A 16282-nucleotide genomic window follows, 5' to 3' on the forward strand; every position below is an offset into this window, starting at 1 on the left:
AAAAGTAAAAATGATAATTTCCCGAGTTGCAAAGAATCAGAACAAACTACATGATTTCGTTAGCTCATATGGCCAGTTTTGTGGTCAACAACTCATTTGTGCATGTCTTTAAGAAGAAAATATGGTTTGTCCTATAAGATTATCAGATTAAGCAATACCGAGGCAATGGGCGTGGCTAACATACTTAACTACGCTATTCCAACTGTCAGTTTTGACAACAAACGGAAATGGTGAGCAGTGGTCCGTTCTTTGTACGTGGATTATTCAATTAGCTGGATTTGGTTATTGACAATTGGACACGATCCAGGATCATTTCATTCTTCAAAACTTAAAAATGACTTTGAGGATCGATGGATCTGTCCTTCACAACACACGCAGCGATCTCAGATCAGACATTTTAATCTCTAAAATTTGCAAACTTGTTTGAAGAACCAAACTTTTCTATACTGTTCTAACTTTCCTACAACCCCTTTCCTGATCTTTCTGAATTAAATGCCTACTTTACCCCATCCATTTTGCCTGCAGTAGAAAAAACAAGCTACGCCTACGGTTTGCTCATTTAAAAGTTTCTTAAGGAACTGCGTCACAATAAAAAAATAACGATCATAGCTTTTGGTTCTTGGGGACTTAAGGAGTCTCAGAAAAAGTCACTGAAAAACCATTCAATGTGTAAGAAAGAATTTGCAAAACAGACTGAATCAAAATTAAATATTTAAAAAATAATTCTAAGAAGAAAAATATGTCAGTTAGCCGAATATTGACCCAATGAGGTGAAATCAGGCATGCTTGAAGGAATGGGAAACATAAAAAATGCATTCACTGGACACTTTAATAGTTCCAGGAAATGTGTCTGGAACTTCCTGTTCATGAAATAATAAAAAAACAGAATATTTAAAAAACATTATTAAGCTGCACATTACAACACAACAATTTAAGCTGCACAATACAACTCTCTTTAAAAAAATCTGAGGAATCATGTTTCTCTGGTAATAACTACTGAAAGTTCCAATTTTAAACATACAATACGCTACAATTCAGCATATATAAGTACACCCCTCACAAATCTATCTTTTAAATTCATATTTTTAATAGAAAGCTTTTCAATATTATATTTGCACATATACATTAGATTAGTCAGTACTGAAGCCAAATCTGGAACTTATATAACAAAATAACTTACAATAATGGTTAAAAAATGAGTACACCAAAATTTATGTTAAAAAAATATTAAATAAAAATGTCAAAAATAGTGAAAACAAGAGAAACAATAAATATATACAATTTTGCTGAAATGTTCATTCATTAATTCAATCATTTTCTTGTCGCCTTAGTCCCTTTATTAATCAGGGGTCGCCACAGCGGAATAAACCACCAATTTATCCAGCACGTTTTTACACAGCGGATCCCTTTCCAGCCGCAACCCATCTCTGGGAAACATCCACACACTTATTCATACACACACTCATACACTACGGACAATTTAGCCTACCCAATTCACCTGTACCGCATGTCTTTGGACTGTGGGGGAAACCGGAGCACCCGGAGGAAACCCACGCGAACGCAGGGAGAACATGCAAACTCCACACAGAAACACCAACTAAGCCGAGCCAAGCGACCTTCTTGCTGTGAGGCGACAGCACTACCTAATGCACCACTGCGTCGCCCTGTTGAACTGTTGTAGTTAATTTTTTTTCTTGCAATTTTTAGCAAGAATTTAAATGTATTATCTTTCAGTTTCTAAGGATGTTCTGTGACCAAAATACTATTTTAATAAATATATCTGTTTAATAAATCTGCTTTGTTCAAATGCACCAATATTTCCCATATTCACTGAGAAATGGATATTCATTTTCAAAACGGGGTCTACTCAAATATGCTGAGCACTGTATGTAACAAAATTGTTTATATTTATTGTATAGTTTTGTTTCTATGATAAGTATATATAATACACACAAAAACTAGTATACCCAAAAAAGATTAAATACTAATTTAAATAAGAGGAAAAATCAAGAGAAGCAAAAAAAAAAAAAAAAAAAAAATTTGTTGAAATTTTGTTGGTTGTAATTGTTTCCTAATATATTGCTTGAATTTAATTGTATTAATCTTTCAATTTCTAAATATGACTAAAATATTGTTTTAATAAATATATCTATTTATTTTTTTTTGTTTACATTCACCAAATTACATTGCCTATATTCACTGAGAAATGGATAAAAATATTTGTTTTCAAAATGGGGTGAACTCAACTATGCTGAGCACTGTATATAAATAAATAAACAAATAAAAAATAAATAAATGAATAAATAAATAAATAAATAAATAACTGCATTGATACATACATACTGTACTTACTTGCATACACGCATATATTAATAAAATCTATAATATAATAACAGTTAACAATTTGACACTTTTCACTGTATTTTAATCACCCAATTAATAAATGTTTTTGGGGAAGAACATTTATAATGTAGTAATATAAAAAAACATCTTAACAGCCTTAAACCATTCTATTGGTAGTATAGTGTAGAAAAATGCCCAGTGGACTGAGATAAAACCTTAAAACTGTTAAATAAGTAAGATGTATAGGCAGTACAGATTTCCTACCATTAGCACATCCTTTAAGGCGCACTCCTCTGACTGGCGCCCTCTGCAGGTCAGCCTTCACCCTGGCCTTCAAGCCTCCTGTTTCTTTCTGCATGGCGTTCAGAGCATCACTCACAGAGTTGACAACCTTCACCATGTTAATCTGGCTCTCGGATAACAGCTGAAATACACAAAGAAAAACTCTTACATGAAACAGAACGAACTGAACAGAACAGACATTAGAAATAAAATCAGACTCGCACAATTGATCATTAGCGTTTTATATACTGTACATGAATTTGTCCTTCTACAGAACACAAAATGTACAAGAAAAATAAGTCATACAGGTCTGGTTTGCCACTGATCACATTACAAGAACTGTTTAGTATTTCAGAATAAGTCTATGTTAGGCTCCATTGCCCAAAAATATATCAACCACTGTGGACAACACAGAGTTTTCTCGATGAGATTCAGTTTAGTGCCTTGGACAGCAGAATGTTCAATTATAGCTCTGCAGCACAACAGAAACAATTCCAGTGCCAAGTGCAGATCTGTGTTTGATGGCTTTAACTTATGGGAACACTATAGGTTTATATCCTGGACATATAGAAGGCTCTGAACCATTGAAGCGAACTGCTCATTGTCCAGTGTAAATGAAAAACTGTTGTAGCCCATGAGAAGGCAAAATCAGTCTGGGAGACAGGTTCCATAAGGCCAGCTGTCATTGCAACTCAAATGCTTGACATGCAATAGAGCTGTAAAGGTCTTTGTGCCAGATTTACGGCGTGATTTTCTGCTTGAGGCAGTGAGCTGAACCTACTATTGCTTGTCTACCAAGAAATAAGTAACACACACCGACTTACCTATGGCTGTCTTTCCCCATAAACTACAGAGATGTGACCCATTTTAGATGGGAAACACTGTGTGTTCCCGCGCCTGTGTCAGTGGTTGTGAGGCACATTCAACATAATGAATGAGTGTTCTGTACTCGCCTCGCCTGCAGCTCAACAACGTGCCCTATACAGTGATCTTTAAAGGACACCTGCATTTGAGCAGGACACACACTGTCTATATGTGCTGTAATGGATAAGCTCTGAAAATGAATTACGAAACTATAACAAATCACACAAGCTTTGCCCTCTCTGTCCATGGAAAGTTTTTGCAGAATTTAAAAGGAATGAGACTAGTATCAATCAGAAGGTTTATATAAGCTTTTGAATTTGTGAAATCTTAATATGGGTACTTTTTTACAGATGACCCATGTTTGTGCATAAAAGATCAATACTGGTACCTTATATACTGGTACTATATATCATATTATATTATATTATATTATATTATATTATATTATATTATATTATATTATATTATATTATATTATATTATATTATATTATATTATATTACATTATTATATATTTTTTATTGTTGTTATAACTCAGTTATTGTTGAAAATACAGTAAAACGTTACACTGATGATTTTGTTTTTTAGCATCATTACTTTTAAATCTTTCAGAAAGTATTATAATACACTATTTGACAAAAGTTTGGTAGTCGATCTCAGTTGTTAGAGCAATAAATAATAACTTGACTTCTAGTTGATCATTTGAAAAAGTGGCAGAAGGTAGATTTTTCCTGCATTACAATCTTCACAAATACTGAAGAAGATCTATTGGAACCTGCATGGGCCCGAGATTCTAAAAGAAATCAGTCAAGTTTGGTGAAGGAAAAATCATGGTTTGGGGTTACATTCAGTATGGGGGTGTGCGAGAGATCTGCAGAGTGGATGGCAACATCAACAGCCTGAGGTATCAAGACATTTGTGCTGCCCATTACATTACAAACCACAGAAAAGGGCAAATTCTTCAGCAGGAGACCGCTCCTTCTCATACTTCAACCTCCACATCAAAAGTCCTAAAAGCAAAGAAGGTCAAAGAAGGTCAAGGTGCTCCAGGATTTGCCAGCCCGGTCACCAGACATAAACATTATTGAGCATGTTTGGGGTAAGATGAAGGAGAAAGCAATGAAGATGAATCCCAAGAATCTTGATGAACTTTGGGAGTCCTGCAAGAACGCTTCTTTTGCCATTCAAGATGACTTTATTAATAAGTTATTTGAATCATTGCAGAGATGTAATGTATGGATGCAGTCCTCCAAGCTCATGGCAGTCAGACACAATATTAATTATTTTTCCACCGCACCAAGACTTTATATTCTATACTGTACATTATTTCTGTTAAGCGACAAGACTTTCGTCTAAGCAGTCAGACCTTACAGTCCTAATTAAATAATTGAAAATTAAGCCATGATCATATTTTATTTTGTAAAATAAACACAATTTAGAGGCCTTTGCCTTCATATAAGCCACTTTTGATATCAAGTGATCTAGGAGTCAAGTTATTATTTGTTGTTTCTAAAACTTAGATAGGCGACAAGTCTTTTGTCAGGTAGTGTACATTGATTTGCTGCTCAAAAAACATTTATTTTTTCCAATGTTATTTTTATCAACAATTTTAATACAATCTGTTCTGCTGTTTTTTTTAATGTTATTTAATGTATTTGATTAATTTTATGCATCCTTGGTAAATAAAAATGGTAGTAAATAAATAAATAAAAAAAACTTTTGAATCTTTTGAATGGTATAATTGCTCACATTTATAAGAAATACATAAAATGTCAAAGTTATTAAAAGTTCCCTACTTATATACCTAATAGTCTACCTGGCCGATTTGGCCTCTTAATGAATGCAAACATTAACCAAAAATCTACTTCAGTCTTGTGAATTCACAGGTTTTGCTTCCTTTCAAGAGACTGGGAAACAGACATTCCCATTACTAATACACTAAACCACACTGAAAGACATTCTCTGGGACCCTTGACTATTAACGCACTGAACCCCTCAGATCATGGTTGATTTGACACCTAAAGTACTAACACATGACACAAACAGACACACATGCTAGCGCACTGTCAGTGTAACGCCTATAGGAGGTAACCTTTAGCTTGAGGGATTTTTCAGGGTTATATCAGTGAGATGGTTGTAAGACTGAGATGATTGACAGCGCAGAATTACTTTCTTTAATGGCAGGGTGTAAACGGAACAGGCGCTGAAGCTAAAATGCCACTCGAACTAAAAACAGATTCACACAGAGCTCAACGCTTTCATTGCTCGCCACTATTTCTCACTTTTATAGGTGATGGCATTTACTCTTGAAGGTTTGAGCGGGAGGAAGAGTATACGGTTTGTGTGTACACTTCTTGCCGCTTCATGGAGCAAATGTGCTAAAATGCCATCGTGTGTGACCTGTAATCTTACCTCAGAGCTTGCTTCACCACAAATTAGACATTAAACTGGCATTACAGTTTTAACACAGAATGAAGTTTAAGCTGTGACAAGGGAACTGTCTGTGTTTCATTTTTCTGGCAAAGGGAGATAATTACAGGTATAAGTGCTCTTAATTAATAAGGTCTGATGAATTCGGGGATGACATTTTTAAATGGTTTCTACAGTAACGGCATAGCCCTGCCTCTTCGTCTTCACTCTTAGGTTGCGGTTCAAGCCTGTGCTCAGTGTTGCTCTCTGTGCTCCTTTCCATATTTCACAAATCCAACTATTCATTCAAACTGTATCAAAGTTAAACCAAAATAAAGAAAAATAGAGTATGAAACAGAAAGACGCCTCAGACACACTTGCGCACACACAAACACAGGTCACCATTGCGCTCTAAAAGTCATCAGAAAACGGAGGATTATTTTCTATTCAGTGGGGATTTTGCTAACACTTTTTTTCTGTCGCACAGGTGTTTGGTAGTGATAAACAACTCTCTTTCACTCCTGCCTGCTGTGTGTGTTTGTCCACGTGTGTGCATGTGTTTGTGTGTGTGTGTTTCTTTGACAGATTTGGTGTGTAGGAGCTTGTCAGTAGCTAGTGGTTAGAGAGAGATGGTGTTAATCCTAAACCTTAAGTCTTCGTAATTCAGATTAAAGTCAGGCTTTAACTCGTTGGTAATTCACTTAACACAGGAAAACAGACGGCATCTGCTGTTCCCCAACCCTGAAACTGAACTCTATAGAGGATACAGCCGTTGCCATCTAGTGTATCAATGTCCTTTTATCAGCATTTTCTGTCCTCAGCTGGCAAGAACACAATGTATGCAACTATAACACTAGAAACATGCATAATGCAGTCGGAGCACAATATGGGATAGACGAAGCCAGTGTGGAAGCCAGCACACTCATAAAATGCCCTGGAGCAGCAGAAAATCCTACCTATAAAGAGGCATGCGGGACATGGAAATTACAATATATTGAAAATAAACAATCGCATGGAAGCAAATAAAGGTGTCTTACACAAAGTAAATTCTACTCGCAGAACAGCAAGTGTCGAGAAGACACAATGCTGCAAAAGGCTTAAACACAATATAAAGCTCAGCCTTTATAACTTCATGTTAATGAAAAGGTGCATTTTTATACTTTGCCATTGTCATAATGGAGTAAACATTTAATAATTTAACGTTCTAAAGTAAACTTTGGATCACACTTTAGAATAACTTAACAATATGAATCATTTATTTAGCATTAGCAAATAGTTCATTCGTTATTTGTTAACCATTAACTCTACATTAATAGATGTTAGTAAGCAGTTAATAAACACAGATACAGATGCTGTATTCTTGACTTATAAGCACATTTTAATGTGCTTATAGTTGTATTTTCATACTTTATTACTTATTAATTGTTCACTACTAAATTCCGAATTCCATTATTTACAAACCATTTGTATTTAAGAGTAGTTGGTGGCTTTTAGAATCATTGAGAATGAGTTAGTAAATGATTAATAAACAATTCAAATCAGCCTTTATGTATTTTATTATTCAGGCAATAGTAATAGTTACTATGTATGTTAATAAATGCTTTATTAAGTCAACTTCATACAGTTGTCTGACCTTATCTAAAGTGAGGACTATTTATGCTTTGTAAATCCCTTATAAATTACATTTAAGGGCTCAATATCAATTGAAACAATAATTGTTTGCAATCTTATCTAAAAAAATTATTAATAAAGTACTGTAAACTTTAAACATTGCCGAATAACAGGGGTGTCAAAATACAATTAGCAATAAATACAATGAAATAAAATTGGATAAAACAACAACAATATAATAATTTAACAATATAGTATGATGAAAAATTTTAATGTTATTTAGCGAAGTTTAAACTGTACTGTATTTTATTTTACATGAAATTTCATAGGTTTATTTTTCATTTAATAGTTTTATTTGTGTATTTTCAAATGAATAGAAATTAATAAAGTCATTTATTTATTTTTTTCCTCTGTAGAATGTAACTGAGCCTTTAATTGTCATTTATAAGGGATTTATAAAGCATAAATAGTCCTCATTATAGAGTAGGTCACAAAACTGGATGAAGTTGACTTAAAAAAAGCATTTTTTAGCATATATAGTAACCAATAATATATGCCTGAATAATAAGAAATATGAATGTCAATTTGAATATTAATCATTTACTTACGCATTGTGAATGATCTTAAAATAGCACCAACTATTCTTAAATAACTGGTTCGTAAATAATGCAATACTTCATTTAGGAATAAAAAATAATAATTAACAAAGTATAAAAATACAATTGTAACAGAGGCCAGCTAGTGAAGAGCTATGAAGGTAAACATCACTCTGACCTCTAAAGGTGTTCTAGTGACAGACGCTAGAGGCCATGGCTTTTAGTCTCTTTGTTAGGGCAACCAACTCCCAAACAAAGAATCGCCGGTTCGATCCCAGCAAAGACCGGGTTGGGTGCAGTAGAACCGGTGGGTTACACATTAAGTGAAGAGTACAGCAATTGTGGTTGCAGTTAAAAACTGCTTCCTAACGTCTTTTAATGTAGAGTTAATGCTTAACACATAATAAGTTCATTTGCTATTCCTTAATAAATGATTTATAGTGTGTAGTCATTATAAAGTGTTAACAAAATTGGTTTAAACTATGATCTCATCTGATTATGTTCTTGTTCATGTATGAGACTGTCTCTGATTTGTATCACATAATAACAGCAATATAACGCATCACACGTGTTGTCTTTGTCCCGAATACCTAAAGTGTAAATTTTATATAGTAATGTCTAACATTTTAGACACATTTTTATATTTTATGACATTTTAGATTGTCTGTTTTTGAAAGCTTTGCACAAAAAAGTTATTGTTAGATAGCGCTTTATTTCTGAATGACTTCATGTTTTAAAACAATCTGGTAAACAAGTTATTCAATGACACATTTACTCACCCTTAACCTTGTATAACTTTATTTGTCTAACTGTATTTATTTCTAAAGCAATTCTAAATCAGTAAAAGCTTTAATTATTACGATTTACATTTACTTTTGAGTGTACTGTGTAATTAATTAGAATGTGTTATTAATTAGAATGGCAGTTTAATCTGCTGTGGCGACTTCTGATGAATAGAGACTAAGCCGAAGGAAAATGAATGAATGAATGTACATTAATTAGAATTGCTTAACAGCCGGGATTTAAATCTAAAATATAAATTCTTAATGTATTAATATTCACATATGAAACAAAGATTTTATAAAAAACTGTTCAAAAACAAACCAATAATCAAAAACCAAATTAATAAACAAACTATACATTCCTTCATTTTCCTTCGGCTTAGTCTCTTTTTAAATAAGGGGTCGCCACAGTGGAATAATCAGCCAACTTATCCAGCATATGTTTTACACAGCGGACGCCTTCCAGCTGCAACCCAACACTGGGAAACACCCATACACACTTTCTCACACATACACTATGGCCAATTTAGCTTATTCAGTTCACCTATAGTCTTTGGACTGTGGGGGAAGCTGGAGCACCCAGAGAAAACTCAAGCAAATGGGGAGAACACGCAAGCTTTGAACTGAGCTGGGGCTTGAACCAGCATCCTTCTTGCTGTGAGGTGATCGTGCTACCCATTGTGGCACCATGACGCTCGTAAACAACTTATTTGAAACATAAATTTCAGAAATATACAGTTAAAATACCAAATAATAAGCAAAAATCGAATTAATAACCAAATAAAATAAATAAATAGCTATCGCATACAAAAAAGTATTACTTCTACAGTTTTTCCAAGTGTGCTCTGATAGTATGTCATATTAAATGTCAAATACTAATTTCATAACATTTTTGCATGTCACCTCTATACAGCATGCAAATGTGGCATCTTAGGATTTAAATATGGTGGTATATTTGTTATTTATTATTTGTAATTTGCAGCTTTTATGCATTCTGTGCACTGTAAATCCGGCATACAGTATAAACTGATGGATAGCTTGATTGAAACAACACATCTGATGCAGGGACAATTTCAGTGAGCATTTATCTCCATTACTTACGTTCAGATTTCAAACCGACAGGCTATGGTGATAAACAGCTTCCAGTGGGTCTCAATTGATGACAAAAGCATTTTGCAAATGAGCCACGGTTTGAAACAGAATAAAGTGTGAGAACAGAGCAGCGGGGTAGCAATTGAAATGAGGTTCAGTCTCAGGGAAACATAGCAAGTGTTAACGCAGCATTATTCTCTTTGAAACGTCATTTATTATTGGATCCTGTCCATTTCCCAGAATTTCACTCCTTTGACAAAAACTACTGCAGAGTTGAATGTGGAAGCTGTATTGTAACCATGATGTCAGATGTCTTATCTTAGCTATCTCAACATCAACTTTTGTGACATACCTTTAAAATAATTATCGCTGTGTCAAAAATTCTGTTTCAGACAAAGTAAGGGGGTAATTAATTTTAGTTTAGACAGGCTATACACCACTGTGAGTGGCATGTAGCTTTTTCCTTTTAATTATAACACATGCAGCTTTTATGACCACATATGAACTGATTTGATTACTTAATTACACTTTTAAAAGCTAATTTATCACACTGCAGGGCCATTTACAATGACCCAGTGAAGGGTAATTAAAAATGATGACCTGTAACAAGACAAGTTTTTTTTATTATTGTAAAATTGTATCTTAAATCTTTAGAAAAATAAAAATAAAAATCTAGTTTAAAGAGTGTTGACAGATATAGCTGACTTTCACCAGCCCAAAAGCTGTCCAAAACCCACACAAACACAAAAAAATTTCAAGATATTAGATTAATATTTAATTTAATTTTAATTTATTTAAATTGAAATTAACCTAGTTTCTTTAACTGGTGTAAATTAACCATACAGCAACCAATGCCAGAACAACAACAGCAAAACCGGATCACATTGAAACACTGCCACCCTCTCACCCACACACTGCACTTAATGTTGTGTAAATTACACAACACATTAGAGTATGTTTTACTTTCAAAATGGGGTATAAATTCGTCCCATTTGTTGTTTTAAATTCTTTTGAACATAATTAGGACCTGCTTGTCAATCAGACAACGATTTTATATTTGTTCTTGCTGTCAGTTGCGGAAAAGAATTATCAATCAAAGTGTTATGATAAACCGCTGTTAGTATAACTGCAGGCGCTGTGTGATACTTGTGCACGTGAAGGGGAGTCAGATTAATCCGGTGAGTCAGAGTTGGATACAACTTTCCTTCACCTCCTCTTGCGGGTGGGCTTCCATGGTTTGTGCTATTCACTGGTCATTACTAAAACCGTTTTGGTTTATACCTATTATAGATGGAAAGCATTTTTCTAATATTGATGCCAAAATTTTTTGCGAAGATCTTTGCATCTGTGTCAAGTAGGGAAATTGGCCTTGTATGACTCGCATTTGGTCTGAGATTTATGGTGGTAAATATCCATTTTCAAATGATTCTATATGCATTTCTTTAAAAGGACCAACCAATTTATTTGGGCCTGCTGTTTTGCCATTCTTTAGGTTTGATATGGATATTAAGAATTCACTTTCTTCTATTATTTGGTCAAAATAATTTTTATCATCTTCTTATATACGTGGCAGCTGAAGATCATTAAGAAACTGGGTTTGGTCTTCAATGTAATGTGCTGAGTCAGATTATACCACTCTTTAAACAACAGAACGAAAGCGCTGCTTATCTTTAATTCGATTTGATTCGATTTTAGTTCACCGTTTAGTGTTTGAATTGTATTATTGGCTTTTTCTGTCTCCAGTTTTTTTATTTGCCATGCTAATAATTTTTCGGCCTTTTCTCTGTGTTCGTAGACATTATTTTTTTTCAATCTTCTAAAGCTGTTTTCACCCTTTATTGCCGAAAGGTTGTTTACTGATCATTGCTAATTGAATGAAGTAAGAGCACACAGTTATATTCTGTTAAATAAGTTGCATATAAAATTTACGTTTTAAAACTGCGCCAATTTTGTCAACCTGCCTATGCCTTTTTTTACCCAGACAATTAAATTCAAACCTTCCAACCTGGCAACACTATTTAAAGACCCATTTTTGCTCCGGATTGAAAAGCAGTTATTTATAGCAGATATTTATACAGCATGTGCATTATCTTGGTATTTAGGAATCTATATTAGTTCAAATATAAATAAGAAATTAGTTTTGTTACTTTAGCACTATGTTGATTTCGCACCAGCGTCCAGACAGCTGACATATTGACCTGACAACAAAGACATGGCACAATCAAAATCTGCCATCTGCCTTTCTTACAGTGTTCCCAGCCCTATTAACTATTTTGGTTGCCACAATTATGCAAAATAGTAGCGCATTCTTATTAAACAAATAGTTTATCTAACTTGTACAATTCTTGTACAATTGCATGCTTAACTTTGTTTATATCCATACATAAATGCACATATAAGTGTGTGTGCACATACAGTTGAAGTTAGAATTATTAGCCCCCTTGTTTATTTGTTTCCCCAATTTAAACATTTGAAGGCTTAACTAGGTTAATTAGGTTAACTAGGCAGATTAGGGTAATTAGGCAAGTTATTGTATATTTGGTTTGTTCTGTAGGATATCGAAAAAAATATATAGCTTAAAGGGTCTAATAATTTTGACCTAAAATGTATTTTTTTTTTTAAATAAAAGAATTGCTTTTATTCTAGCTGAAATAAAACAAATAAGACTTTCTTAAAAAGAAAAAATATTATAAGACATACTGTGAAAATTTCCTTGCTCTGTTAAACATCATTTGGAAAATATTTTTTTAAAAAAAATTTAAAGGGGGGCAAATAATTATGACTTCAACTGTATATACGCATGTATTTCTGCACACCCTTACCTGTATAAGTCTGCTTTGTTCAGTCTGCAGTGTATTCAGGTCCTGTCCCAGGTTGCTTTGTCCTCTTCTGAGAGATTCATAGTCCATCTTCAGCTGCCCCGCATGAGCAGACAGCTTAGCAACTTCCTCTGCCAAGTTGACCAATAGCGCTCGATCCTGACCTTTGACAGACTTGAGATCCGTATCGTGGTCAGTGAGCGAGTGCAGCAAAGACGTCTGCACACCTTCCAGCCGCAGGAAGTTACTGTTATAATCAGGACAGTTGGGGTCGATGAAGATATTGATGCGTGATCCATCACCCCTCTCGACTGTCACCAGTGCATTGGCTTCGTCCTGATTGGTGCTAATATGGGGCGGGCCGTCCGACATAGGGGGAGCCTGGTAGTGGTTCATAAGAAGAATGGTTCCTGTCACTGTGACTGCGAGCAGAACGGCCACGAAGAGCAAGATGGTACATAGCAGATAGCTACAACTCATCCTCTGCAGACAGAGAAAAACACAGAGAGACCAAAAGAGTTAAAGCCATCATAACATCATAATCGTCATTACCATTTCTGCAGAACAGAAAGTGCTTTTTAAAGCCCGTCGGGGATAATACTGCAGTAGGATGCATCTGCAGGAAAGACAAAGGAGAGAGGAAGGTGTTCCCCATCCTCCATTCCTTTCACAACTAAACCAAGAGACTCATCTCAATCATCAAACAATATTCATGCTTATTGACACAGTTGCTCTTTTTCTTGGAAACAAACAACCATTGGATTTCAGCTCTTCTCTGTATATATTGATCAGCTTATAGAGCTGCATGATTAATCATTAAAAGTTCACAAACTCGATCCAAACACCCACACAATCTTACTCCTGCGTGACAACAGTTTGGCTATGTCTGTTTAACCTTTGACAAGTTTGATTACTGCAGACATTCAGATCTGCATTTCTGCTGCTGTTGACACGCAACAAGCAGTTTAGACATAGTTACAAAACAACATCAGTCTTTTCAAGCACACAAAATTATTATGTTAATTTGAAACATCTAAATGATCCCAGAAATACTGAGATAAAGGTTGAGTCCGTTTTTTTTCAACCACACTGTATTCATTTATTATTACTGTTATTTTTGTCTTAAGGTGGAATTAGATTACAATGATCCCTGCAGGCACAGGACGTCAGCATGACGCATTGACATTGACGTTGTACTTCATCGTTCCCCAACATCATGGGGACGTTGGATTTTGTTTGAAAATGAAAATCAGGTTGATGTCAGAACCCAATATCAGGCCAACCTCAATGCCCAATGTCCAACCTAAAATCAAACAAATATCAACGTCTAATCAGGTTACACCTTGACGTTGTGTGGAAGTTACCACTATGACATCTATTAGACATTGGATTTTGATCACTTTCCAACACAACCTAAAATCAACCAAATATCAGCGTAATTTGACAACACTATTGGACGTCAAAATAATGTTGTCCTTAGACCCTGGCTAAATATTGAATTTTGGTCACCTGCTGTCATGATCTTTCCATAGAAAAAATTAGATTTTACTTCTCAGCACAAGAATTATTGCATTAAAATTTATAATTTTTTAAATACATTTTTTTTTGTAATACAATCTTAACAGTCAGACATAGGAACTGTACCTTAAATTTTACCTGTTCAAAGAAAACACCCTTTTTGACTATTTAAACAAACGTAAATATTATCCTGCTTGCTTTTTGAGCATTGTCGAGCAAGTAAACGCCAATGATTGGTCACATGCTCAACAGAAAGGGCTGTGATTGGTTCTAATGCACTGGAAATCCGCAGATTTCCATCACTGAGTTAATTTATTTACTTGTGTAAATGTGTGCAAATATGTATATATATTTATTCGGTTTTTATATTAATTTCCATAATAATATTTATAAAACGAAGTTTCTTTGATTTATTTACAATACAGTGAGTAAAGTAATATTTTCTGTCTTTTAGTAAATAAATTATGAGAGACTTGCTTTGTTTACCAACTAATTGGATTTGGCTGGATTTGCATTGTGTGTGTGTGTGTGTGTGTGTGTGTGTGTGTGTGTGTGTGTGTGTGTGTGTGAGAGAGAGAGAGAGAGAGAGAAAGAGAGAGATGGAGTCTTCTTTTATTTTTCATTTCGCTTTTCAATTATTCTTTACTACATAGCAGTAAAATCAGAGCTTCTGCTGTAACTTCAGTGTTACTAAATGACTGTCCACCAAACACACACAGTGAATTGTGCACTTGTGTGTTTCTGCGTTTTAATTACTCGCTCTTGCCATCCTCACCATAGTATTCTACCGCAACATAATGCACATGAGTATATGCACAATATATAAGAAACAATTAGTTTTGAAACCCCTATTAAAAATATATATATTTAACTAGTATACAAATAATCACGGACGTTACAATAAAAAGTTAGCACATAAGCGCTGGGGTCTACTAGATTATAAAACAGTAAATCACCTTATAAAGTAGCTTGACACTACCAAAAAAAACTGCATTAAATACTGTGACACATGTCATAAATATTCAATGTTTGAAGGGAATTCAAGAGGATTTGGTGACAAACTAACCAAAGTATATTATTAATTATAATATAACTAATATCATGTATTATTTAACTAAAATTCTGCCATGGCTGCAAATTCACAGGCACTTTACTAGTGTTGCAGTTCACTCTGATTCAAACAGGAAAACTATAAGCATAGATTTCTGCATTGAAATTATTATTTTTTAAATAATTTATATAATTCACTTGGGGTCCAAAAAACCACATACCAGCACTGGAAAAGATGCAGGGTGAATAAATGACTACATTTTCATTTTAGGTGAATTATCCCTTTAAGATTGAAACTATATATCTGGTTATAATATGTTCTTCACCAGAAAACTGGGTCTTAAAACCCACCCACAGACACAATGCTGTGGTGTTTGAGAGTGTGTAGTGTCAGTATATATTATCCATTCACTCCATTACCCATGTTGTGCAGTTAATAAACTCAGCTCTCCATCTCTGATGCTCCTGTTAATAGGAAAAAAATTAAACAACATTTGACTACCATCCAAATGTGTGTGCAGTTGAAGTCTATTCGTGTTTGTGCATGTAAAATATAATTCTCTGAATAAGTGTGTATACATATGTTTTTCTTCCTCCCAACCCAAGCCTTCCTGTTCATAAATATGCAAAAAGCCATGCTGGCATTGGCCCATGCTGATGGGTGGTTAATGGCTTGCTTTACGATTTGGCTTTTACGATCAACACAGGGAAAATAAAAAAGATTTCAGGGAAGCACTTCAGTGAACAGTTTAAACAGAGAGACTAGATATCCTTTCTTCTCCATCTCTGAAGGCCAGCGGAACATGTACAGTATGAACACAAGATATGATGCTTGTGGCATGAATTGAACAGGATCCAACCACACTGACAATTATCTTATAAACCTTAGTCTATTCTTCACACAATTACTTCTATC

At 34.4% G+C, this 16282-nt stretch overlaps 1 protein-coding gene across 18 annotated transcripts in view; it reads right to left on the reverse strand.

Moving 5' to 3' along the window:
* The window catches only part of fibcd1b (fibrinogen C domain containing 1b), a 288498-nt gene that overhangs the window by 79565 nt on the left and 192651 nt on the right, over nucleotides 1-16282 (reverse strand). For all 18 annotated transcript variants that reach the window (XM_073950807.1, XM_073950806.1, XM_073950805.1 and 15 more), the window contains 2 exons: nucleotides 12802-13281; nucleotides 2608-2767 (listed from right to left, as the gene is read on the reverse strand). In XM_073950807.1, coding sequence (XP_073806908.1) covers nucleotides 2608-2767; nucleotides 12802-13278 — 637 coding nt within the window. In that variant the 5' untranslated portion in view covers nucleotides 13279-13281. The remainder of the gene's footprint in view (nucleotides 1-2607; nucleotides 2768-12801; nucleotides 13282-16282) is intronic.

This window comes from Danio rerio, chromosome 5, assembly GCF_049306965.1.
Source record: "Danio rerio strain Tuebingen ecotype United States chromosome 5, GRCz12tu, whole genome shotgun sequence".
Classification (NCBI taxonomy): Eukaryota; Metazoa; Chordata; class Actinopteri; order Cypriniformes; family Danionidae; genus Danio; species Danio rerio.